Source organism: Tauraco erythrolophus, chromosome 8 (genome assembly GCF_009769465.1).
Source record: "Tauraco erythrolophus isolate bTauEry1 chromosome 8, bTauEry1.pri, whole genome shotgun sequence".
In the NCBI taxonomy this organism is placed as follows: Eukaryota; Metazoa; Chordata; class Aves; order Musophagiformes; family Musophagidae; genus Tauraco; species Tauraco erythrolophus.
This window is the reverse complement of record NC_141472.1, coordinates 16,015,427-16,042,401: the sequence shown is the minus strand read 5'-3', so window position 1 is coordinate 16,042,401 and position 26,975 is coordinate 16,015,427. Positions and strand designations below refer to the sequence as shown.

At 39.1% G+C, this 26,975-nt stretch overlaps 1 protein-coding gene across 6 annotated transcripts in view; it reads left to right on the top strand.

Moving 5' to 3' along the window:
• Positions 1-26,975, top strand: part of PARD3B (par-3 family cell polarity regulator beta) — a 440,643-nt gene that overhangs the window by 15,114 nt on the left and 398,554 nt on the right. For all 6 annotated transcript variants that reach the window (XM_086615493.1, XM_086615492.1, XM_086615490.1 and 3 more), the window contains exon 2: positions 16,515-16,616. In XM_086615493.1, coding sequence (XP_086471619.1) covers positions 16,515-16,616 — 102 coding nt within the window. The remainder of the gene's footprint in view (positions 1-16,514; positions 16,617-26,975) is intronic.

The following is a 26,975-nucleotide window of genomic DNA, read 5'->3' as shown; positions in this document are numbered from 1 at the left end:
GCACATAGTGATAAAATTTAGTGAAAGCAGATCCAATTACTTTGCTGAAAAGCCTTCAGCATCTTGTGGTTGAACTCGTCAGTGACCGGCTCTTTACTAGTGTTTGTGTGTGAGCGTTGGGAAGCTGAGATATAATCACGTCTGTTAATGAGAAAGTAACATTACACTGGAAGTTCTATTGACAGTGCATTGTGATAAAGCATTCCTGGAACCTGGTTAGCCTTGAATAATGGCTATGTGATGCTCTGTTTGCTGTAGGCATTTCCAAATAGGTCTTTGTTTAATTTTACAGTGAAATCTTAACTTCTGTAGGTGCTCGAGCGTGGCATAATCTGTAGAGCCGATGTATGTGGATACAGTTGTGGAGCCCAAGAAGAATGAATGAGGTAGCTGACTGAAAAGTAAATGAGTGATGGATGCATCAGACTGCCAATGAAAAGGAAGGTTGTAATGGCATCTCAGGACAAAATACATGCACATACAGCATTTAATCAAGCATGCTCACCAGCTGTTGTCTTCAGTTGAAGTTTCTTGTGGGTTTACTGACTGGAGTAGAACTTTGTAAGAAAAGTTTCCATGTGGTTCTCCTGCAAGCTCTGGAAAGAATTTCCTGGTTGGAGAGTTGGAGAAAGTTGCCACACAACAGTAACTTGAACGTGTGCCTCAGGTGTCATTTTCCACATTGGAGCTGAATGCTCTGCTTACCTGTTCATTAACTGTTTTGCAGTGACTTTTATTCTGCTTTGCCACATTCTCTTTTCTTTTAAATCTCTGAAGCTGTTTCTTCCCAGCTCTTTTGTGATTTTATTTTGCTGGAGATATTTGAAGGAACAGGAGAAAGTAGTTCATTTTACCCTTCAGGATAAGGGTCAGGGTGGGGGAGCTTATCTGCACATTAGTGGTATTTGAATTTCAAGGAAAAAGTGAATAACTTCATTCTCTTCTTTGTTGTCTTCTATCTGGCCAAAATCCACTTCATGAGATGCAGTTAGGCATATGGCATAAAGTTTTGATGATGTGCTAATTCTGGCATATTCTGTATTTTCAGTCAGGTGAGGGTGGAAGTTGATCTCAGGAGTAAGGTAATTGTCCTTTTGGGTTTTATCCAGTTCTGTGACTTGGCTCTGCCGATGCAGTTAGAGGTCGAGGTTGGTTGGTCTATTCACCAGGTGTATTTGCTGTATCGCAGAAGTCAAATTCTAGAACTTACCCATCTTGTACTGTGATAATATCAATTTTATTAACGCATAATGTAAGAGAGATTGTGTAATAATTCCCATGGTGTGCTGCTAAATATTTTTATTACTTTTTAAACTTCTTGCTCGTTTTCTTTCAAACAGCAGCCGGAACCAGTGAAGCTGACTAATCTTTATGGCATTAGGCAGTGCTTGCCTGTTAGTTGTCTTCAGAACATTCTTGACCCAGTCATTTTTGCTACTGAGAAGTAAAGGGAGGAGGGAGGCTGGTTAATTTAGTGTTTCATGTGAGAATGAAGTGGCATGTAACAGCTTCATCTACTACAGACCTTGCTCCAACAACCATATGGCTGAAAATCCTTTACTTCCCTCACTGCACATCCAATTCTTAGTCGATCTTTTACTTTTCACCACCTCCTTCCCGCCCCCCCTCCCCCCCCCCCCCCCCCCCCCCCCCCCCCTTGTAATGAACTTACTTCTGCCTCAAACGGACTCTACTTATATGTGCAAACAGTTCTAATGCTTTGAGTATTTAAAACTACCATGACTGTCTCAGCAGCTTTCTAGCACCGAGGCCTACATTTGTCCATAATGACTCTATTTTGGAGCTCTTACCAAAGGTACTGTGAAAGGTCATGTATTTTTTCTGTCTTCTGAGTGAGGAAAAAGACACCAAATCCACACTTAATGCTTCTTTAAAGAGAGCAATGAACTGTAATTCTTAGTAGGTTGACAAGATAGCATGGAGAGAACTGATGAGGGTTGATACAGGAGGTGGCACCAGTGGGAACTGGTACCATTGCTGCAGTGTACTGGACTTGGAAGTGTGAGAAGACGTTGGTGGTCTGGGGTCTGGCTGGCCTTATTGATGGGGCAAGTCTGCCAGCCTTCTGGCAAGATTTCTCCCCAACCTCTGCTTGGTAATTGATCCATGGGGGAAATAGGATGGCACTGCAGCACAAAAGTCCTACTGTTTTCAGTGAAATAATTATACTTTTGTATGATTGAGGGAGAGGATTTTTTTCTTCCAAAAAATATGTAATGTCTTTCTATGTGGAATTATGGATATACTTTAATTTACTACTGTTTTTTTTCTTGCTTGAGCTTTCTCTAAAGCTCTGTTTGTGTTACAAGGCTTTGCAGGATTTCAGCATACCTGATGTGCATTGTCTTACAGGCGTTTGTATTCTGTTTTGTGGGAGTTCGGAGTCTGCTGTTACTCAGTCACATGTTTGAAACTCCCAGCTGCTTCTGATAAGCAGTTCTGTGTCAGTTGCAGCTATGTTAATCACTTTATCAAAGGAAGGCCCAAACAGTTGCAAATAAAACAATCTTAGATAGTTTTTAGATGCAGGACAGAAGTGGTGGCTGCTTTTATTTTAGATGCTGAGCCATTTATCATTTTTTGTTCGAGGTCTTCAGTGCTGAGTTTGTTACAAACTGAGTTATTTGAATTTACAGCCAGCTTGTGTTTTTTTTTTTTATCTGTAGCTGTATTGAGTTGTTTGAATTTAAGGTATCTTCAGTTTTAGTTGGCAAAATAACAATGTTGTTCACTCACTTAACCTGGACTTTGCTTTTGAAATACTGTAAATACTGTATTCTTATACACATGCCTTTCTTATGTGTGTGGGGTTTTTTTTTCTTAATTTCTGTGTGAAAAATGTGTGGCAATTTGAAGGAGTAGCTTTATAGTTCTGTGTGCTCAGAAGCTGGATTTTAAGTCATGACTGTGGTCCCTCATCCCCCAGTGTTACCTTCAGATATCAAACAAAAAGCCAGACTCAGTGCTGATTAATTATTTGCCAGGTGCCTGTAATTGTGTAGCAGTTTGCTTATTAGCATAACAATACTACTGAGTATTGTAGCTCATATTTGACACAGAGAACTTGAGATGTGAAAGTTAAAATGTAAAATGTTGTGATTTTACTTAGAGATGTTTTGTTCTGGAGCTGTTGTGTTAACTTACATAGAGGTAAGTCTTTACAATTTACGTCGTTGAAGCAGTCTAGTCTAATGGGCTTGATGAGCTAAAGGACACTCTTGGTTTGTAATTGAAAATCAGTTTACTCGTGCATTCTCGCATTCCTATAGTCTTGTTGGATTCAGAGCCTGGCAACAGTGCACTCCAGTTTCAACTGAGACTTTAAGGGGAGGTTTTTTGTAGGTGTTACAACTGCAGCATGAGGACCTCCGTCTAATGCATGTCTCCAGCTATCTTTGTCTATTTGTTCTTCACTGAAATATTCCTCTTAAATGTCAAATATTTGAGTGTAATGTAAAGATGGGCTATGTGATCCCTCTACTGATATATTCTCTACATCGTATTTTATTCAGATGATAGATAGTGAGCCATATTCAGGGTGTGGTTCTCATTCACATTGAGATTCAGTGTAAAATAAGAATGCTCTTATTTTTGAAGGGTTCCAGTGCTGCAAATCAAATCATATTCAACTGCGAGGATATATAATGAACTTTCTCTTCTTTCTGCTTTCTAGTGATAGTGGAGTTCACTAGGTGAGATAACTACCTTCCCTGCCTTGTGAAAAAATGAAAATACTTTCTATTTATTAGTACAGTCCTATTAATTTATCTAAGCATAGCCATTTAAAGATGGCTAAAGAACAGGAAATGTTCTAGTCTGTCTTTGCAAACACTGTCTCTGAGGGACAGAAGAGGTTCACTGTCCCTCTTTTCTGCTGTGGCCTACAGTATGCAGGTCTCAAGTGACTCGGGTGTAGGAAACCTGTTCGCTGTGCTCCCTTTGCCATGCCTTATAACCTGTCTGAAGAACTTTGTGTGTTGATGTTCTACTGTTTTGTCTTCGAGAAACTCAAAACAGGTTCATTATCTTAAAATGTGGACAGGGACGTTTAAAAAAAAAAAATCAAATGGAGGTGATGGTGACATGTATATGACCTGTGTGTCAGGTTGCTTGTAGCAAGCATCTTCTCCTTGAGAGACCTCCCAAGGTGGAAGCTCTCTAATGTCTAAGCCTGTCTTGCTGTAAGGAGGTGGCTGTTATAATTTGTAAATGTTTGTTTTTCCGTCTACTCAAGAAAACCAGAATGTGTTAATTGTATGTGAAAAAGAATCAGAAAAGGAAAGAGGAAGAAAAAGAATGGGAGAAGGATGAGTTTCATTCATCCAAAATGAAGTTTGGTGTATGGTGGTGTGAAAAGGATAGGTGAAGGAGACAGAAAGAAGTGGTTATCAGTCCTTGCTCATGCTGTTGTGTTTTGACTCATCATAGTAGTACCTAGTCCTGTTAATTTCTCAGGGCACGTTCATTTGAAGATGGCTAAAGATGAGGAAATATTCTAGGCCCTCAGGTGACTAGTGGAATTAGATAGTGGTTTTTTTTGGACTGTTTAGCATGTTAAATATAAAGCTGATAGTGAGCTGTGGTTATGCTGTGTTAGTCTCATTCCAAAGACTAAAAAGAAACTGTGCTTTCTGGTTGTCAGCTCTGTCTGCCTTCACTCAGTAGTCCCCTTGACTTCAGAGAAAAACAAGAGAAGCTTTTTTTCCCCTTTCCCAGGTGGATAACCGTTTTTCTGTCACGAGTCTGTGGTGCTCCACAGGCCTTATGCAAGAATTGTTTGATTGTCTTTGTTTTGCTCTTCCACTTGGATCCTTAAGAGCAGCCAGCAAGGCAAACTGTGAGCAGACTTCGCAAAAACTGCAGATGTGCTGAGATAAAACCAACCTGAGTGACAAAGATAAATCTGTTTCTGTACTGACCTGATCTGATTAGAGCCTTTGTTTTGACATCAAGGTTTTAGCACCTTCAAAGACAGAAACTTTTAAAATCAGATATTTAAAGTGACCTTATGTAAAATTTTATGTTTTTCCAGGATTCTTTTGTTGCTTTGTAATCGCACCATTTGGCAATATCACATCCAATAATGATAAAAACAAATTGGGGGAAGGATAAGTTTTCACAACTAGTCTTGAAAGATAAAGTGAATGAATCTAAACATAAATTTTGTGTGTGTGAAAATACATAAAATCAGATTTCTTTATTTAAGTTGCTTGTTTATATGCAATAGGTTCCTCTGCTATAGTCTAAAAGCAGATCTTCTAAACAGTAGGGCAAGCTGTGTTGTTTTGGAAAAAAATTCTTTGGTTCAGCTCATACTTGAATATTTGTTATTCCTCCTAGGAGGAGTAAAATTTCTTCTATATTGTCTTACTGTGTGAAAACTTCTTAACTTCTCTAAAAATCAAAATGTGTGCTTTGGCCAGAAACAAAGCATCATGGATGTATTATTTAGACTGGCTTTCCTTTCTGTGATCTCTCTTTTCTTTTCCCATATTGAAATCAGGACACATAAGCTGACAGAAACCTGGCACGAACAGGTCAAGTGTGTACTTCTCCAATAAACACCCATGTAAAAAAGTGTTTTGATTGTTTGAGAGGCTCTTTTTTTTTTTGTGGCTGATGTGTTTTTAATCTTTGTGAAAAGATCCTTTTTGTCTTTTTGTTTTTTTCTAAAAATGTACTGATTTAAGAATTTTTCAGTTACTTTATTCCCTATATGTTCTCATGCATGCAGATACTTAGATTTTTTTTTTGAGAGTCTAACTTGAAATTGGAAACAGTTCAGTACACTGAATTAATAAGGGAGACTTACTAAGGGTAAATTTTAGATACGAGTTGTCTGCTAGTGTGATAGGATGATACTATGCTAAATAGTTATGTTGTAATCTAGTGTTCTTTTAATTTTCTTGAGGTAATGGGTCTAAGATGGTTTAAATTACTATTAGGCGAAAACTCATTTTAAGGGGCCTCATTTTAAGTAGTCTTATTCTAGCCTGATGAAATGGGTAAGATCTTTGATTACTTCAACTGTGTACTTAAATGTGTTGAAGTCATGTGATACCTCCTGTAATTTCAAAAGCGTGTACTCAAGTAGTTTAATTGGACCTCTTCTTGCAGAAAGGGAAATGTGAGAGAGCAGCTCTCGCTGAGTTAGGAGTGTTAACAGCAGTGAGGTGGGTCTCTTCATGGTCAGATACCTTCCTAGTAGGAAGCTGACAGATGCAAACACTGCTCAAAATGATGTCACTGTCAATATTGTGTTGGTTTTGTTTTGTGTGTTGTGTTTTTTTTTAAATTATTGTTTGCTTCACTTCATGGCTTATGGTAAAGAACAGTTTCAGGGCTACTTGCCTGTAACTGTATCAGCGGAAATGGAAAGCCCATGCTATTTGCAAATACTATGGAAAGGGAGGCAAAGTTATGTTTGGGTAGTGGGGTTGAAAGCTTGTTAGTCATCCCTGCTAAATTTACTGTTAGAAGTGAAGAACTTTTGTCTTGTATGTAGTCAGAAGTTTGATTGCTTGGAAGTAACTTCTTCCTGTTCTCCATCACCCCACAGTTAAGGCAGAATTCTGCTCTTAAGATCCTTTTTCTGTCCTTTGCCCTCACCTCAGCTTTAATCTCTGTCTTTGAGCTCAGTCAGTATAGATCTTTTTCTTGAATATTTCTGGCTTGAGAGAATATGTGTCACTTCAGCTGGTAGAAGGATATAAAGAAGTTTTATGTTCTTGCTAGCATCCTAAAGCATTTTCACTTCTAATGCAAGCCGATTCAGAGTTTTGGTGAACAGCAATACTATGGAATACACGAAGAATCTTTTTTACTCTCTCACTGTGCTGTAACATGTTTTCCTTGTATTATATTGAAGGTTTCTTGGAAGGTTTCTGGTGCTTTTGAATATCTAACTAGAAATTATTGAAAGTGTCTTGTTCAACTTTCATGCATTTGTACTATAGAGCTGTAAAGACAATGTAATTGATGCTGGGTAAGAATTTATTTTAACAGTGAGACCTAGAAACATGGGTTTGTAACTTACTCTGTACTGTAATGCAAACTAAACTCTGGAAGCTCTCTGAGCAGTGAAACCTAGGCGTTGCTTTTTCTCTATTTTTTTAAGTTTGCAAAAAGATGACCTAATTTATACTCAGTTTACCTTCACGTAGGGAGGCTTATTTGCATCTGGTCAGTGCTAGGATCTGCTGATTTGGTAAATATCTGGAACAGACTTAATCTCTTGTGCAGAAGCTGTTCATCTTTGATTTTTACAGGAGCTTCTTGTGTTTGCTTTTATTCCATAAAAATGTCATCTCTGCAACATACGACATTATTACAGAAAAGATACAGTTCTACTACTTCCAGCTTTCTTCACATGTAGGAATGTAGTTCTTTGCCTGCTAGGAGGATGGGATGTGATATATTTTTATTTGGGTTTCTCTTAGCTTGTATAAGGATGTTCGAATGTATGTATCTTGTGTTGTTGCTGAGATCTAACCATTCAGCTCTAGATCATTCTTGAGAAAACCCTGTGCTGTGATTGAGGAATATTTAACAACGGGCAGTGATAGGAAGTAGTATGCAAACATTTGCTTCCTAATCAGCTGTTGATTTTTGGGAACTTCATATTCCCAATAATAAGAGCCCCACCTCTTCTACAACTGATGACGGCAGCCCAGTTACTGGCAGTTGAAATGCACTCTGACTAGAAGTGTCGCTTCAGGCTTGTTTGGAGGTGGCTATGGTAAGCAAACAAAAAAATCCTAGAGGCTTTCTAATTTAGTGGTAAGTTTTGAGAAGGATTTAGAGGTGAAATTTGAGACGGTGATCAATCTCATCCATCTGTTCCTCTCCAGCTCCCTTTTTGTGCTCTGCTCCACAAGCTGTGGTTTGAGAGTAACTAATACTTAGTGCTGTTTGGCTGTGGATGACGATACATCATGTAGCCTTAGAATGCTTATAGAAATCCTTAAATACTTCCTATATATTGGGAGGTAATAGAGATCACATTGCAATATACCGTCTAAAAACAATCAAATGGTAGAATGTCTCTCTTACTGACCTTAACCTAAAATATCCTCTTCATGAGGAAATATGTTGTGGTTGTGGTTTTTTCCCAGTCTTATTTTTACACTGTCTGAATGACAGAAAACATAGCTGGGCTCCAATCCTTCCTCCCAACTTTGACTCTTACTGTGAATGTGGAACAGGCATATGTGATTTTCGTTTTAAAATGCATCCTTTTTCATACCGTATTTCCTTGAAGTCCATTTGCTGTAGCAAAGCAATAATGTGGAGGTGCTTCTAAAATATTACTCTGAGAAGTAATTATGGGAGGACTTCTCCTAAGTCATTCCTACTTCTGAATTTTTCAGTGCATCCTATCTTTGCCATACTTAAATTAAAATTTCCAGGTTAGGAATTGAAATTAATTATATGCATTCTGCACAGCAGAACAAATAACAGTACCAAACAATAATTAATTGTGAAATCATTAAGTGGTGCTGTTCATTTTATTGATGGGCCAGCTGAAATGTATTTAAACTTGTTAGGATTCTCTTGCTCATTAACAGTCTGCAATATGCTATATGAACTGCAACATTTATAAAGTATGTTTCAGAAAAATAGACTGACACTTTCCTATTCGAATTTGGAACAAAAGGAATCAAGATGGCGCTCCAAGCTTTCGATACATTAAGAAAGTGTATCTATATGTAAAAAAATTAACAATAAATGGGAGTGTCTTTTAATTACACTGAATGGTCTTTCACTTGCATGTGTATTTGTTAACACTGAAGGTGTTGCATTAGGTGGCAAGAGTTAAGTTCATGTTGTTCTGTGACAACATGAATGTCAAAACCACTTTTTAAAATTTGTCACATCTCTGCCTACATTGCACTTATGCATTCATGTGACCTGGCTTTAATTTAACATTTGGTAAATATTTGCATAGTAATTCCTAAAGTGTTCTCTAACACATAAAGGAAATGATGATAAACAGCTTTTAAGTGGCTTGATGTTAAACACAAACATGACTTGCAGCCCTAAGGAAAAATGCACATTACAGTAACTGTTCAATATTCATTTGGGAAGTGCTGGTATGTGTTATACCAGGTAACTTATTCATACTTTTTCTTTACATATTTAGATGTTTGCTGTATACTTCAACTAAACTTCTGCATAAGGGTTCTATGCCATGCTATAAGAGAACTTCCCACTTACTCTGTTCGGATTTTTGGAACCATTTTGAAGAAAACCTGTATATATGTTTTCTCCTAAGTGACCCTGCCAACAGGAGAGCATTTAGTAGCACAGAGGTACAGTAACCATGCTTGAATGCTGCCCAGAGCTTCTAGGCTGCCAGTAGTATTTTATTTTTACAAGAGACTCATGCTTTCATTTTTCAAAACCAAGTTTTTCTTCTTGAGCGTGTGAACTTTCAGTGATGATAGTTAAGATATTGGGAGTAATCATTCTAGACACTGTCACTCATTAGAAGAGGACTTTAATCTCAAACTAGAATCTCTGAGGTAAAAAAAAAAAAAGTCTTAACATTTTAGAGTACAGTTCTTACACTTTTTGGCTTTGTATTTGGTGGTTTTCTTAGCAAGTGCCTTCTCAGTAAATATGTCCTTAATCAACTCCTTCCCTGAGCAAAAATGGGATAAGTATAATCTTATCCTATATGATTTATAAACTTAAAAATCCAGCATTTTCTGCTTTCAACGGGTAAGAAGTGTGATTTCATTGAAGCAAGGGGATGATCAACCCTTCACATGTGTAACATTGCAGCAGCCTATTACCTCTGTTACTGGGTTCTGACTTTTCTTTCAGACCATTCAGAAAATACTGCAGAAGCAGAAAAGCTGTCTGTTTTGCCAGAACTCCAGTGATATACTTTGTAAAGTTACCCTGTTACTTTGGAAATGCAGTCTCCTGCCTCATCATTTTAGAACATATGGAAACCTGAAGTGTTCTTGATGCTCTTTGCAATTGTTAAATCTTACTAAAACATAAGAAACTTAAGTAAGACAGTCTCTTTTTAAGGAAAGTTTAGATTTCTCCAATGATGATTCTTGCGTGTATCAAGAATAGTGTGACCAGCAGGAGCAGGGAAGTGATCCTGCCCCTGTACTTGGCACTGGTGAGGCCGCACCTGGAATATTGTGTCCAGTTTTGGGCCCCTCGCTTTAAGAGAGATATTGAGCTCCTGGAGCGAGCCCAAAGAAGGGCAACTAAACTGATCAAGGGGCTGGAAAATAAAACTTATGAGGAGCGGCTGAGGGAGTTGGGGCTGTTTAGCCTGGAGAAGAGGAGGCTGAGGGGAGACCTGATTACGGCCTATAAATACTTGAGAAAAGATGGTGGGGAGGTGGGGGAAGGGCTCTTTACATTAGTGATGGGCGATAGAACAAGAGGAAATGGGTGTAAGCTTAGTCAGGGGAGATTCAGGTTGGATGTTAGGAAGTATTTCTTCTCTGAAAGGGTTGTCAGCCACTGGAATAGGCTGCCCAGGGAGGTGGTTGAGTCCCCATCCCTGGATGTGTTTAAGAATAGGGTGGATGATCTACTTGATGATATGGTTTAATGGGGATTAGGGACGGTTGGACTCGATGATCTCTAAGGTCTTTTCCAACCTAGAAATCTATGAATCTATTTTAGATGTACCACAGTTATTTTTCAGGCCTATTCTCCTTTCAAGCTCTAAATAACGTGTAAAACATGAGTGTGTGTTTTACATGCATGTTCATTTTGCCTCCTGTTATTGTCCATCCTCTACTCATCATATGGATGAAATGCTATTAGAGACTTAGGATACTCAACTGTTACATCTTCGGGTAGCTAATGGCTTGTTTTATATGGCGAGTTAGCTAAAATGTTGGTGTTTTATTTATTGAAGCTGTCTGGACTCTTGGTGGGAGTAAAGCAGCACAGAAGAAATTACTATATAGATTTTAGGGGTTTTTATATAGACACTTTGAATCCTGTGCATGGCAGAGTTTGGAGTTCATCCAAAGAACAGAAAAATGTTCTCTGACTTTGAAATCTCTTTGGAATGGGTGAGTGGTTTTGCTGGTCGGATGAATTGTTGTTACTTTTGTGACTGTGCAGAGGGAATTTCCTCCATCTAGGCTATCTAGCAGTAGTTACTATTTGCTTCATCAAACAAGTCTATAAAAAGCATCTCTCTCTCTCTCTCTTTGTGCTTAGTAGCTGTTTCTTTAACTTTCAGAGATGAAGTTCCAGTTAAGTTAATAGCAGCCAGTTTGACATTTGTATTTCTGAAATAGCAAGTGTTCAGTCTTGCTGTAGACTCTGGTGGTTACTGTAATTGGGGAGTCTTTGAGATCAAAAGGTTGTAGTTGCTTCACACTCTGTGTACTTGAGTCAGTTTGTGTGGGAGAGGTACTTAAACTATTAAGAAGTATTTTTCTGCTAAGGAGACTCTGTGAATCCTGTTCTAGTTTAGTTCTTGTATTTTAGTGTGAATTGTCATTCCTTGCTTTTAAACAATCTAACGTTGGCTGCACTTGCTCCAAAAGATTGGTGAGGAATGGCACGTTCTGTTCCTTCAGACTGATTTAGAAACTACTTGCTCTTGATGTGGCTGCTAGCAAAACCATTAAATTACTGTATTTGTTGTGGCCCAAAGTAAAAGGAAAGTTAGGAATTTGTGGTTGTGTGTGTGTCTTGAGCTTGTTGTCTGCCAACTTGCTGCGTTCTGTTGGAACAATCAAACTTTTACTCTCCTTTTTCCTTTATTTCTTCTTCAGTGACACATCTGGGTTGGTGCAGCTACTGAATCACAAATAGAAGCAAACATTGAAAGCAAAATATTCCAATCAGCTATTTATTTTTTCACATCAGCTTTATTCTGTCTATAGGACACTTAAACAGCATAATGTGTTGTTGTGGGTTAGGCTGCTCCAGCAACTGAACCCCACCCACAGCTGGTCATGCACCCTCCCCCACCCCCAGTAATGATGGAGAGAATTAAAGGAGAAACGGGAAACCCGTGGGTTGAGATAAGAACAATTTAATACAGATAAGTAATACACAGTGTAGGTGCTCACCACCCCCTCTTATCCACAGCCTGTCTCGTCCCGAAGCTGCAATCCCGGACGAAAGCAAGGCCCCGAAATAGAGAGGGGCAGAGAGAGAGAGAGTACTTCGGGAGTGGGAGTACTGGGAGAGAGAGAAAAAAAAAAGCAATAGAGCAAAAAGCGCAGCAAGCGCAAAAGAGCAAAAGCGGCGAAAGAGCCAAAGCGCAAAAGCCCTTCTTCCCGGCTGTCCCTTGCTTTTATACTGGGCATGACACTGCATGATATGGAATACTAATTGGCCAGTTTGGCCCTCAATCTTAAGTTCCACCACAAATCACAAGGGGAATCGTGTCCCCCTTGTCCCGACTATGCCTCCCCCCTATCCCACCGTGCTTCTGCACTCCGGCACACTGAAAAGTCCTTGGAGTTTCACGTCCAACCACAAACATCAACTTGCTATCAACATTCTTCTCAGAGCGAGCCTCTGAGTAAAACCAAAACACGGAGCTCTTCTAGCTGCTAAAAAGAAGAGCTAACACTGTCCCAGCTAAAACCAGGACATGTGTATAACAAATTTCAATATCTCTTCAGTCAAAAATGTTAGTGGCAGAAGTTTGTCTTATTAAGGGGAGTAGTTTTCAAGTGTGCTGTTTTAGTGTTGTGAACTATAGAAACCTTTTGTGATTGCATTAGTTAAAAGGTTCAGGAGGAACACCTGTAGCTACTGATGCATTCCAGTTTGAAAATGATATTTGTAAGTTTATTGGTAGGGTCAAGTGACACTTTTTCACAAAGTTTCTGCATTAGGTAATTGTTTGATGTAAGTGAGCATGCTTGCTTGTTGCACAGGGGTACATTTCTTCTCTGCCATTTCATCTTAGAATTTTGTGGTTATGAAAAAAATAATATTAACTTGGGCTTTAAAATAGAGCTTTGAGCTGTAATAGTTGTCTACACTTCACTTTGCAGACAAAACATGTTAATTGATTTTCTTAAATTTTTTAATTCTGAACACTTGATACCTAGAATGAACAAACATTTACTCTTTCACAAATGGATGTTTTCAGTCAGAAATGAAGTAACTGTAGTTAGAGGTGAATTACAGATTAAACAGATGTGTTACAAATAAAGTTACTTTTATGTGTTTAGTTGAGTGGCTACCTTTCAGCCGTGTTGTACCTTTGATATACTTAACCCTGAAACAAGTGCAAGGGGGTAGAAAGGCTGTGGGTTAACCTCAGGCAGCGAAGCTCTGCACGGCTGCTTTCTTACTCCTTGCCCAGTGGGCTGAGGAGGAGAATTGTTAGGGGCATGAGTGAAAAAACTCATGGGCTGAGATGACAGTTTAAAAGGTACAACAAAAGCTGTGCACACAGCTCTGCCTCCCTTCCACCCCCTCTTCCTTTTTCCATTCCCCCAGCTTTTATTGCTGAGCACAGTGCCATATGGTATGGGATATCTTTTTGGTCAGTCGGGGAACAGCAGCCCCGGCTGTGTCCCCTGCCAGCTTCTTGTGCACACTCAGCCTACTCAGTGGTGGGGCAGTGTGGGAAATGGGGAAGGCTTTGATACTGTGTGAGCACTGTTCAGGAACAGCCAAAACATCCCTGGGTTACCAATACTGCAATGGTCACAAGTCCAAAACATAGCATCGTGCAAGCTCCTATGAAGAAAACGAACCCTATCCTAGCCCAAACCAGTATGTGTCAGTGGAAGAATTGAAACTGAACTGTGGAAGAAGCTAGATGGGTCAGAATAGGAAAAACATCTTGTTTAGAGTTCATCAGCAAAGGTGATAGTGGCATGATGGACTGACCTGTTGGTAATGCTAGGGTGGTTGTGGTCTGAGTTTTTTCAGTTCGTGTTTTTGGCTGCTGCCTGTTGATGATACAGTAGAAGAGGCCTAATCCAATTGACCCACGTCTGTACCTGTGATGGAATTATCCTGATTTATCTGCTGTCTGCATCACTTGATCGCCGAAGTTCTAGAATATGCATAAATAAATATGGTGTGGAATATCAGTGCTTCTCAGGAACTTCATTACATGGGGAATATCCAAACTAGAGATACAGGTGTAATTGTATCAGATACAGATGTAGATAAACAAAATTTATTGTTTGTAGATACAGATGTAATATAAATGAAATCGTTAGGATTGCATGTTGCACAGAAGAGTATTCCTCTTCCTTCTTCATCCATTTCTGAAACCCTTCTCAAAGCTACGTGTGTGTATGCCAATTTCTTGACCCTTAATTTTAGCATATTAGAATCATAGAACCATAGAATGGTTTAGGTTGGAAGGGACCTCAAAGATCATCTAGTTCCAACCCCCCTGCCATGGGCAGGGAAACCCTCCACTACACCAGGTTGCCCAAAGCCTCATTCAACCGGGCCTTGAACACTTCCAGGGATGGGGCATCCACAACTTCTCTGGGCAACCTGTTCCAGTGCCTCACCACCCTCTCAGTGAAAAATTTCTTCCTTATATCTAATCTGAATCTCCCCTCTTTCAGTTTAAAGCCATTGCCCCTTGTCCTATCACTACACGCCCTTGTAAAAAGTCCCTCTCCAGCTTTCCTGTAGGCCCCCTTTAAGTAGTGGTGAGCTGCTCTAAGATCACCCTGGAGCCTTTTCTTCTCCAGGCTGAACAGCCCCAACTCTCTCAGCCTGTCTTCATAGCAGAGGTGCTCCAGCCCTCAGATCATCTTCGTGGCCCTCCTCTGGACTCGCTCCAGCAGCTCCATGTCCTTCTTATGTTGGGGACTCCAGAGCTGAACACAGTATTCCAGGTGGGGTCTCACAAGAGCAGAGTAGAGAGGCAGAATCACCTCAACCTGCTGGCCACGCTGCTTTTGATGCAGCCCAGGATATGGTTGGCTTTCTGGGCTGCCAGTGCACATTGCTGGCTCATGTTGAGCTTCTCATCCACCAGCACTCCCAAGTCCTTTTCCTCAGGGCTGCTTTCAATCCATTCTTCGCCCAGCCTGTACTTTTGCTTGGGATTGCCCCAACCCATGTGCAGGACCTTGCACTTGGCCTTGTTGAACTTCATGAGGTTCTTACAGGCCCATCTCTCCAGCCTGTCGAGGTCCCTCTGGCATCCCTTCCCTCCAGCGTGTTCACACCACCACACAACTTGGTGTCATCTGCAAACTTGCTGAGGGTGCACTCGATCCCACTGTCCATGTCAACAACAAAGATGGTAAATAGCACTGGTCCCAGTACTGACCCCTGAGGAACACCACTCATCACAGGCCTCCACATGGACATTGAACCGTTGACCACAACTCTGAGTGCGACCATCCAGCCAATTCCTTATCCACCGAGTGGTCCATCCATCAAAACCATGTCTTTCCAGTTTAGAGACGAGGATGTCGTGTGGGACAGTATCAAATGCTTATATTCTGGCCAATCTCCTTAATATTTGATGGAGGACTCAAATATGCTTTGGAATCTTAACTAGGCATGTTTCCTTTTTCAGCATGCTGTAGAAGATGTGCTAATTCAAGATTTATCGGTGTTGATACCATTGAGTACTCAAACACGTTGCTGTGCGCTACCATGTGCTTGTTAAACCCCAATAGCTGGTGTTCACGTGTTAACTAAGGCAATCCAAACACAACAACCCTTAGCCTGTCCCTCTTGGAAATTGTGCGTACACAGGTAGCTGCTGTGGTTCGGGGGCAGTACAGGCTGTGTGTCTGCTCCCTGTTTTGTGTTTCATGTCAGGGAGAATTTACTACTGAGTGGTGCACCCTAAGCCTTTGGCTTCAGGGTCAGTCGAACGATGGCTAAGCTCTTGGTTACTGAGTGGAGTTGTTAATAATATATGAGGAAAGCATTAGTTTTAGGAAACTAACACGATCCCTGTTAATATGGTACACGACATTGCATTGAAATTGGAGAGTATTTATTTGCGAAAACAAACTGGGTTTTATTTATTCTATTCATTTTTTTCCTCAATAGCCTGACCTACCTCCTCAGAGAAAGAAATGATGAGTGGTTTTATATATAAATATATATATATATACACACACACACATATATACACCCCATCTCCCCTCCAAAACTGTCAGGAGTGGTGCATGACCATACATATGTATATATTTGTGTGTGTGCTGATAACAACCCAAATATTCCAACTATAAACAGTTGTAAAATGAAAAAAGCTTAATTTCTCCTTATTTTATATCAACTGTTTAACTTAATTAAAGAATAATAAGGCAATGGCAATGTACATTTTAAAGATCTTTTGCATAGTGTTCTGTAGGTAATGTCTTGTTATGTATAGTTTTCATTCTTTTTCAGTTTCAATTTCAGAGAGTGGCTCCAAGCTTCTATCTCATGATTAAAGAGGGAAATGGGTGGGAAGAAGATAGGATACAAAGCTACTCTGTCCAATGGCACTAAAACTGTGCAAGGTTTGATTAAGAAATCTTGTGTCTGTCTTACAGGATCCAGCTTCCTGGGTGAATATTCACCACCTGGAGTATACGGATGGAGGAATCTTGGACCCAGATGATGTGCTGGCAGATGTTGTGGAAGACAAAGATAAGGTAGAGCTTGGATGAAAATACTGCTTTTGCTGTTTGCTGTGTCTTTACAAATAACGAATGCTACTTTCTCAATTTTAGACATCTGGTAGGTGACGTGGGTGTTAAATATTCATAAATTAAACACATCTGCCCATAGGTGCTATAGCTCTGTTTCTGGAGTAGAACTGGAGAGGAGGTGGAAAAAGCATGACCAAAGTGATGAAGATGATCAGAGGAGCCTAGCAATTGGTTTAGGACTTAACCTTTTCAAGCAGTTCTGTTTCTTTTTGTTACTGAATAAAAATAGTGGTGAAGGAATGTGAGTTTTGCAAGACATCTTTTTTCTATGCCACTTGAAATTATCTTTTATAATCTCTTCCTTCGCTTAGAATCAAGTTTTTGGGAGTCATTCAAATGTCATGGTTGAATAGGTGTGACAAATAAATCCTGCAGTGACAAGAAAAACTAACTCAACTGTGTTAGATTTCAGGAGGAGTTCCTATGATTTGCTACTGAAAGTCAAAGCAGACCAGTTATTAATTTTAAAAGCTATGAGTCTCTAACTTTCAATCCAAATACAAGAGGTGTCCTTTCTGGGTAGAAAAGTAGTAGCTGTGAAGAAGCCCCTTTTTAATTTTTCTGTGATTATCAGGAAAATTTAGTTTTGGGAGACTAATTAGTGACTTATTTCGGCATAGAGGAGGAGGCTTGTAATTTATAATACTTTACTGGTGTTTTTTTTCTTTTTTTTTTTCCTCATAAAATCGGAGGGAAAAAATATATCTAGTGCCTTGAAACTGAAGATCCAAGTATGGGATATGCCTGTACTTTCAGACAAATAGCTCTGTCTATTTACGGTGCCATATACCTAGTGACTTCAAAAATAATTTTGTATATTGCAGACAAAAATGCTAGTTTTATGTATGGTTGATTCTTCAATGACTTAATACAAAGTGCAATGTTTTGCTTATGATTAATGGGATGCTGTTTCTCTGTACCTTAGAAAATTGTCTAAGGCGTACTTCCGCGTTATTTTTTGGTGGTTTGTGTGGGAATTCTTAGAAACAATGGAGCTCTGTTTATAAATCTTTTTATCAAATTTCTTGCTTGTCCACATTTACTGAAAGTGGACTTGAAACACCCTAAGACTTTTTCCAGTAGTGTTTGGAGACTAAAGACTGGGTTTTGAGGGGATTGACACGACTGTATAAAAAGGATAAGACATAAGAATAAAATGTCATAAAATGAGGTACTGCATCAAAGGGAAATGCATTAATGGTCTCATCAGTTAAAAAAAATTAACGTGTCTACCCAGGATTTTCTCTATTTGAAGTACTGATACAGGAAAACTTAAGCAGACGTTTGCAGTAGTTTGCAGAATGCTTAATATACCATCCAGTTTTTAAATTGCCAAAGCCTTTGCTGCACATTACTGGTGAATGTCACTGGTTAAGTATGTGTGCTGATGAAGTTTCTAGTCCATGCACAGCTGTAGGTTTAAGCATCTTTGGTTATACAGTGCTGGGTGGGACTCTGCAGTTCTGAGGCTGCCTTGAAGAACCACCACTGGAAAACCAGGCCCTTACTCGCCGAAGTGATCTGGGGTGGTTTAGGAATACTGCAGACTCCTCAATTTCTCTTCCTGTGATGTCTCAATTACATGTGATGCATCACTGCCATCTTCTCTTCTTCAGAAGGCCTTGGTGAAACAGTGATAAGTAAGACTTTCTGAACAGCAGCAGCTGCAGTGACAAATCAGTGTTTCTGATTAAACCTAGGGGAGAATCGTGTAATCATGGAAGGGGACTGGTGGTGGAGAGGTCAAAGAATTATTTCATTTGAGAGTGGAATTGGGCCATAGATTGTGTAAGGAGCTGTCTATACTACCTACTTACAAGGTTTAGTATGACTGATAACAAAGAACTAGCCCTATAAAAGGCTTACAAATATTTTAGTAGTTGTATTGTGGCCTGTTGGCCTTTGAGCCTTCACGAGTGCTATTCCATACTGAGAATATTGTCTAGGAGATTTTTAAGCTTTGCAAAAAGAGTAGGAGATATTTAGATCTAATTGACCTGATATCTAATTTGGTGTTTGAAGTCCCTAAATAGATAAAAATTTTTGATACCTTTACCTGTGCACTGATTCTCTGTGGTTATGATTATCTGTATATGTGATAAACAAATAGACGACAACTTTGTTGCTCCCATCTCCTTGGCATCCTTTCCTATGTATCCAAGCCAGTAATGCAGTCTCCCATGAAATTAGTCGTTCTGTGTAAAAATAAATGTTGCACTTGACCTCAGTGCCTTTAACCAAAGGTGTTTTGGCACTGCTGGCCATCAAGGTGGTCTTTAGTGACAGAGGAAACTAGCGGATGCTTTGTTAAGGGTTAATCTGCTCTAGATTGTACTTGGATAGCAGTAAATGAGCATAGTTTCTTCAAAGGAAAATGTGCTTGCTAATCTATTGACATTCTTTCACTGTGGCAACAAAACTGTGAATCAGAGAGAGCTATCAGATAAAATTTATTTGGAATTTCAAAAGCTTTTGACAGTCCTTAACAATAGACTGTTAATAAGTGCTGCCCTGAGTCGGTACATGATTGAGGGGAGGGGAAAAAAATGGAATAAATGGTCAGTTTTCAACTTTGTGAAACAATGGCGCTGGGATGCATAATGCACGCTATTGGGAGTGGCAATGTTTTTGAGCTCTGCTTATGTTAACTTCATGGTTTCCTCTTGAACTCAAAATTAATTAAAATCAGCAAATAGGCAGTACAGTGGATGCCATTAATTGCTGTCAATGCCACAGTTATGCATGTTGAGAGAGGGTGGCTTGTTCTATTTGCATATAAAAAAGGTCTAAATTAATATTATATGTGCTTGGAAATGCTTAGGAAATTCTTTATGGTGAGAGCCTCTCTTACTGCTGCTGCCTCAGCAATAATCCATGGCCTGAATAGGATGTCAAAGCTAGTGTTGAATAATTTTAAAATAGTTTGTTTTCACTGAGTTGTCTAGTAAGTGGTTTGTGTCCTGATTACTCTGAATGATGGATCTAATTAATTAAAACCCCCAAATTTTGTCATTTGAACAAAAACATGCTATTTAAATTGTCCACTTTTAATATGTTGAAGCTATACCTGGAGTCTACTTTATACGCTGTTCTTAACAGATCTCTGTCACTTGAAATGACTTTTTTCCTTGAGGAAGAAAATGCTCTAAGAAAATTTCTATGCATTGCAAAAGATGAGCACAAAACGTTTCTCTTCATATCATTGTGTACATTGAGCCTGTGCTTGGCGTATGTCTTAAATGCTTAAACTTAATGTACCCATCTAGGTTTCCTTGATTTTTATATGGAGTCATGTTTTCAAATGCTTGCAAAACACCTGGGGAGACTAAAAAGATGTAATGAAGCCCTGTGTTAATAAGTTAAAACTTGCTTCGCTTATAGGAAAAGCTTAAACTGTTAATAACATCTTTAATCAGAACAATTCTGCTCTCTGAATACATATAAAAATCTACAGGGAAAATACAGTTTCTGTCTAACCGAACATACATGTTCGTATTTCGACAGGATTAAAAACAAGCAAAACATGCTTACTGGTATGCTTTTATGAGCAGAGCCCTTCTGAAGTGGGGGATGATGGCGTGCCGTCAGGGTGCTGGGTTTTTTATTTGGTTTGTGATGTGTTGTTTGGTTGTGTGCTTTTTTTTTGGTAAGACTATACTTGCAAGGACAGTATTGCATATCTACAATTTCGCCAACAAAGCTGTTGGACGCGTGTGTAAAGATACCATTTCCTGAGCAGCACTGCTGGCAAAAGATCTAAGCTTGTCATCCTAGAAGGTTATGTTGGTTTAACCTCTCCAGGGGCTTGTTTGTTAGCAGTATCCCTGCTTTAAGTATACAGTGGGAGTGTTTTATGGCTTTTTTGTGTGGTGGGTTGGTTGGGTTTTTTTTAGGAGTGCAAGGAAGAAAAGGTATGTGATGGGCGTTGCGCTGATACTGAAATAACAGGGTGCCAATAAGGTCTTAGAAGTAGTTTTTGCTTGGATATCTTCTTTATTAGATATAGGCGATTTGTGTTTAACAGCAGCAGAAGCTTTTGAAGGACACAGAGCAACATCAATGAAATGCTGAAACTGACATTGTTTCAAGATTTGTAGGGACTGTAACTGTCACTTCAGTGTTTATAATGATGATATCAAGTAAAAGGTATGGATTAAGTGTAGTTCAGATCCTTATTTTAGCTAAGCATTTAATGAAATATTAAATAGTAAAATCAATGAATTCTTCCTCCTCGCTTCACTACCAGCAGAAATGTAATATTGAGAAAACATGTGTCGTGGAAGGTCTCCAAATGCTAGAGAAATCCTCTGCTGGCTGTTCAAAATTGTTATTGGGCCCATGCACGCTCCTGATAAGAAGCTTGAAGATCTGGCTGAAGTTGTTTTTATCCAAGATGTTAAGTGACTCTTAAACCTTACTTCAGAGGTCTTTGCAGGTAGCTTTAGTTTCAGTGATGGTATGGTGAGCGTGAGGCTGGTTTGGAGAAACTTTCAGCAAAACAACAAAAATGTTTGGATTCAGAAGTGGATATAAATTTCAAGATTGATGTAATTATACAAAGGAAATGTCTCTCCAAGTACCTGACAGGCATGTTTTCTGTTGATGGATTCTGAATTTTTCCGTTGCTTCCGGGTAGGTTTAGTCACTGGGAGGGCTGGCTGGCTGGGTATAGCCCTTAGACAGGAGTTATTTTCTGGCCTGGGTTTGGCTCTGTAGACTTTCAGGGTTGTCACTCCAGCTGTGAAATAGATGGTACACTCTAATGTGCAATGTGTATTTAAACTAAGTTATATTGAAGTAATTCCACCTTCGAACAGTTTCTGTTCCCTGCAACCGTCAAATTCCTCATGAAATAGAGAAGGAAATCAGAACTAAAGTAACCTTTAGGGAAGTAGAGAAGGTGTGGCTGAAGAGTATGAGGTGATAAAGGAAATTATTTCTGCAAGCAGATTGAAAAGCAGTAAAATGACGTCAAAATGACAAGGTGAGGAGGCAGGAGTATCTCAATAGTTCAAAAAATAAAGGGTCGTGGAATTCTGAGGGAATTTCTCTTAATGGGGAGTTACAGCATTGCTGCTTCAAAAGCGTCCCGTGCAAATCAGTGGCAGAGGCCTTGATGCTGGCTTGTTTAGATTATCTTCTAATGGTTCAGCAGAGCCTGAAAATGTCACACTTTACAGATCTTTTTGTCGTATGGTTTGATTTTCAAATTTATGATCCATGCAAGTAATGCGTACTTAAGTTAGAGAAATGTGGTTCAAACTCTAGACTTCCATGTAATTGAGCTTTCTAGTATTTTCTCTAGGGTTTTGTAAGTTTCCAACAACTGGAATGCAGAATAGAGTTTTTTATTCTTCAGTTTGTTGTACAACAATATATTATATTTGTTTAGGAAAACCAAAGCAAGATATGTAAAACTTAGTTACAGCTGAGAATTTTTACTTATTGCAGTATATGCTGCAGTGTTTTTTTATGTATGCTGCTCTACATGTTGTTGTGTATTAGTTAGCCTTCCTCTGGAGAAGTTTTTTAAAAAAATAAAACCCTTTTGATATAAAAAAATGAGCATGTGAGAGAGATGTCTGGTAGCACAGAAAACAGTTTGATGATGTTAGTTTCATATGATGTGGAGGTAACGTTTCAAGTGTGCGATGGACACAGGATAGTTCAAATTGGTGTATTACAACTTGGATGCTCTGTCTTTCATAAAATCTGCACCAATAAAGGCATGCATCAAAGTGTTTGGTTTTTGTGTGTTTTTTTTTAAAAAAAGAAAGCTTTTTTTTCTCTGTAAGGTGATGAATTTTGCTCTGGACTAGGGTTTTGACACTCAGTATTTTGTGGCATTTGGTTGATTGGCCAAGTTACTGTTTCAGTGTCTATGCTTTTACTGACTGTTAACCTGGTTGCAGCAAATACACGCTTCAAACTTGTGATACTTTGTGCTTCTGGCAGAGTCTCCGTTACACTTCCCTAAGTTTGAATGCCTTGTTTGAGAGAACTGTTGTCCAGAGGCAGCCAATTCTTGTGTTTAGATCCTTGGTGCTAATAAGGTAAAATAGGGATTAGCAGATCAAAAGACTGGTATGTTTAAGTTGGGGGGGGAAAAAGAAATTGCAGGTAGTTGTCAAAACTAGCATGTAAGAGCTGTTCTTTGATTTGCTTTTAATATTTCTTTTCTAAGTATAATTTTCAGGCTGTGGTTAATACTCTGCCAGATTATGCATAGGTATTTGTCTCTGACTCTTCCTTACTGCTTCTGGTTTTGCATTTGTATTTTGTGGTTTCAGTAGTGAGATCGTACAGATAAGCAGAAATCTTAAAATTTGATTATTAAAAATGGCAAATAATAATTCATTCTTCTTTCAAACCCTAAATTGCTAAAAATTAAAATGTATTTAACTTTTATTCTGAATAACATGATTACAACCTCCAAAGGCATGATACAATGTGTTCTTATATGTTAGAATTCGTCAGAAATTCTGATTCTTCCTTGTGTAAATAATTTGTAATAGGTTTTGGTTATAATTTCCCATAATCAAAGTTATGAGGATATGAAATTGTTGGTGCTGACAGTATTTGTTTACTTAAATGTTCTTAGCTCGTTCTGGGCAATGAAGATACAGACTATTCACTACTGTGAATAAAACCTTCATGTAACTTTTGTTCTACTGAGGGAGTCCCAGCGTAAGTGTTCTTTAGATGTTTGATAATTAACTATGCATCATGCATCTACAAGAAAGGCAAGTGTTAGAAATGGCATATTTTAAAAATTATCCTTATCCTTTTCAGCACCTTAAAATACTAAGAAGACATGGTGAGATGCAAGAAAATCTTTAATCAAAATGAAATATCTATCCTTTTACATTGACTGTGATGATGGCTTTTCCCCTCATCTTGAGTCACAGACTTTTTAATATGTTCAGAAAGATAATATCAATGCTTACAATAACCTCTGAGTTTATCTAAACTTTACTTGTAGTTTAAAAACAAGCCTAAACACACTGGGGATGGGGGATGTTCTCATGGAAGAACTGTAGACCTTGATTTGATGGGCCTTTGATGAACTAAGATGGAGTTTTATTTTTGCTGTTGATGAAATAGTATGCGAGCCAGTCAAGCTGCAGCCTATTTTAAAAAAACATGTTTTCACACTTTTCAAGAAGAAAAGGTTTTATGCCATTTTGAGCCAATGCTTGTTTAGGAAACAGATGTCTGATTTCACTCTTGTGTAGTAGAGTATGCTGTGAGCCACCATATATATATAAAAAAGGATATTTTGATAGGAGTTAGTCTGTTTATTTTTAAAGTGGGATCTGAACTGTGAGTACCACAGGGAAGGGGAAAAAAAAAATCACCATCATTAATACTTACTAAGCAACACTTTTTTTCAGTAATGCAGTTTCTTTTAGAATACAGATTATGAAGCTTTGCATTTTTATGAAATTTGTTTTAATTTCTTTTTGCAGAGGTGCCATGCATTATTCAAGATTATAAAATGATTTGGATTTCAGGAGCATTTGGATTTGCTGATGAGGATTTCAAGCTGTGTAATTATGAAACTCTGTGCACATAGGTTGGAAGTTCAGAACTCATTAGCGTAATCATTAAAATAACCATTTTTTAAGTGTGGTATTACATTCCAGGGTGTGCAATTACACTATCATGTGCTTCTGGTTACTGGAAACATTTTGTAATAAACTTCAGGTCTAGCAATGTGCTTCAAGATAAGTTCATAGCTTTAAGAACAGACACCTGGTCAAACGTTGCTTAGCTTATTAAAGAAAATTCAGTTTTATAGATTTAGAGCCATAATGCAGTGCCTGTATGCATAAATTAACCTCCTATTTATCCTAGAAAAAATTATAAGCTTTTACATGTTTAGTGGTGTATAATGTAATTTTTCTTAAAATAGATACTGTCTTGGAACATATTAAAGGGTTTCTTATTTCTGCTCTATCTACAATAAAAGTAAAAATGTGGTTATGAAGGTTCTTACCACAGGGATTCCAAACTTTTAGCTTTTTCCAGTGTAATGTTTGTGTTTGAACATTCTGAACATCTGTAACCACCAGAGTTCTTCTGTTTGTGATAAGTATTCCATTACTTTTTCTCAGATTAAAAAAAAAAAAAAAAAAAAAAAGAATTAACTGTGACAGTGGTTCTGTGACACTAATAAGATTCCTGGTAGTTTTGGAATAAGATTGCCTATTTAAATGCTAAGAGGGGGATTTTGCAGTAAGAATCGTTTTTATGTAAGATACGTGCAAATCTGAAACTGGTGCTTTTCTAATTTGATTTTCTATTGATCCCTCCATTATCTGATTTGTATTGTGGTATTTTAAGTAAGAGCATTAAAAACACAGCAGGCAGAAGGTTTGAGACCTGAGTCACTTGGGTTTTGGGGAGTTTTCAGCTTTACAACCGTAACACTTTCTCTCAACCTGAAGATGTGTTTTGTCATCTGGGCATTAAGTAATGTAGCTAATTGGTGGTCTGACAACCGAAGCTGTTTGAGTTTCTATTCATTAAACAATGAGAGAGATGGACGGAGGGAGGTCATTCTAAGTGCATCTGGTCACAAATGTTGGGTTGAATGGACATTCAAATGTCCTGATGAAAAAGAGCTTAATATCTGTAGTGGGTTGACTCCAGCTGGATGCCAGGTGCCCACCAAAGCCACTCTATTGCTCCCTCTCCTCAACTGGACAGGGGAGAAAACATAACAAAAGCCTTGTGGGTCAAGATAAGGACAGGGAGAGATCACTCACCATTTACCGTCATGGGCGAAACAGACTCAACTTGGGGAAATTAATTTATTACCAATCAGAGCAGAGTAGGATGAGAAATAAAAACAAATCTTGGAAACATCTTCCCCCCACTCCTCCCTTCTTCCTGGGTTTAACTTTACTAGGAGGTGGAATCCTCACACACTTCCCCTGTCCAGTGTGGGTTCTGTCCCATGAGAGACAGTCCTCTGTAAAATTCTTCAGTGTGAGTCCTTCATGAACTGCTCCAGTGTGGATCCTTTCCCTGGGGTGCAGTCCCTCTGGAACAGACTGCTCCAGTGTGGGTCTCCCATGGAGTCACAAGTCCTGCCAGCAAACCTGCTCTAGTGTGGGCTTCTGTCTCCATGGGTTCTCAGATCCTGCCAGGAGCCTGCTCCAGTGTGGGTTTCCCACAGGATCATAGTCTCTTTTGGGCATTCACCTGCTCTGGTGTGGAGTGTTCCACAGGTTGCAGGTGGATATCTGCTCCACCATTAACCTCCATGGGTTGCGGAGGGACAACCTGCCTCACCATGGTCTTTACCATGGACTGCAGGGGAATCTCTGCTCTGCCACATGGAGCACCTTCTCCCCATCCTTCTTCACTGACCTTGGTGACTGCAGAGTTGTTTCACATATCCTTACTCCTCTCTCTCGCTGCAATTGCTGTTGGTGCAGGATTTTTTCCCCTTACTGGTGTTATTCCAGAGGTGCCACCGCTATTGCTGATGGGCTCAGCCTTGGCCAATGGCAGGTCTGTCTTGGAACTGACTGGCTCTGATTCTGTTGGATATAGGGGAAGCTTCTAGCAGCTTCTCACAGAAGCCACCCCTGTAGCCTCCCTGCTACCAAAACATTGCCACGCAAAGCCGGTACATTCCACCTTTCATCTCTGTGAAGCACATATTTAAGAATTATCACTACAATCCACATTTATCACACAATATTCACAAACTTCACTCACATCAATGAAAAAGAATTCCCTACCCCAAAATCAACATAATCACAACACCAAATGAAAGTGGAAAATTTACACACAATCCACCCCTTGTCCCTTCATCACAATTACAACAGAAATTCCCCACAATTATTCCACTTTTCACTCTCTGGCTGTGTTCGGTCTGTGTTTTGCCTGTTATCTCTCCCAATTACTCTCCCTATCTTGAATTCCTCCTGCCAAAACTGGCTGCTATGGGGAAAATGAACTCCATCTCAGCCAGACCCACTACAATATCTGTGTGTAAGCATAACCTGATGGAAGATGCTTATTCCTCCTTAGTTTTCCTTGATGCAGCAAATACTTGAATTCTATATGCACGTCTTGATGCTTTGGTGCATATAAGCGCACACATGTTAATGTTTACCAAGGGAGTGACGCACATTGTGAAAATAATTTAACTTTGTAGAAAGATAATTTGGTGGGTTATCTTGCTGTAAAGTACGCTGAGCTCTTAAGTACTTCTATGTGGTTGTTTATAATGTGCCTTGCATTATTGTTTCCCTTGTCCTACTTAAATTGGAAATGGATTGATGA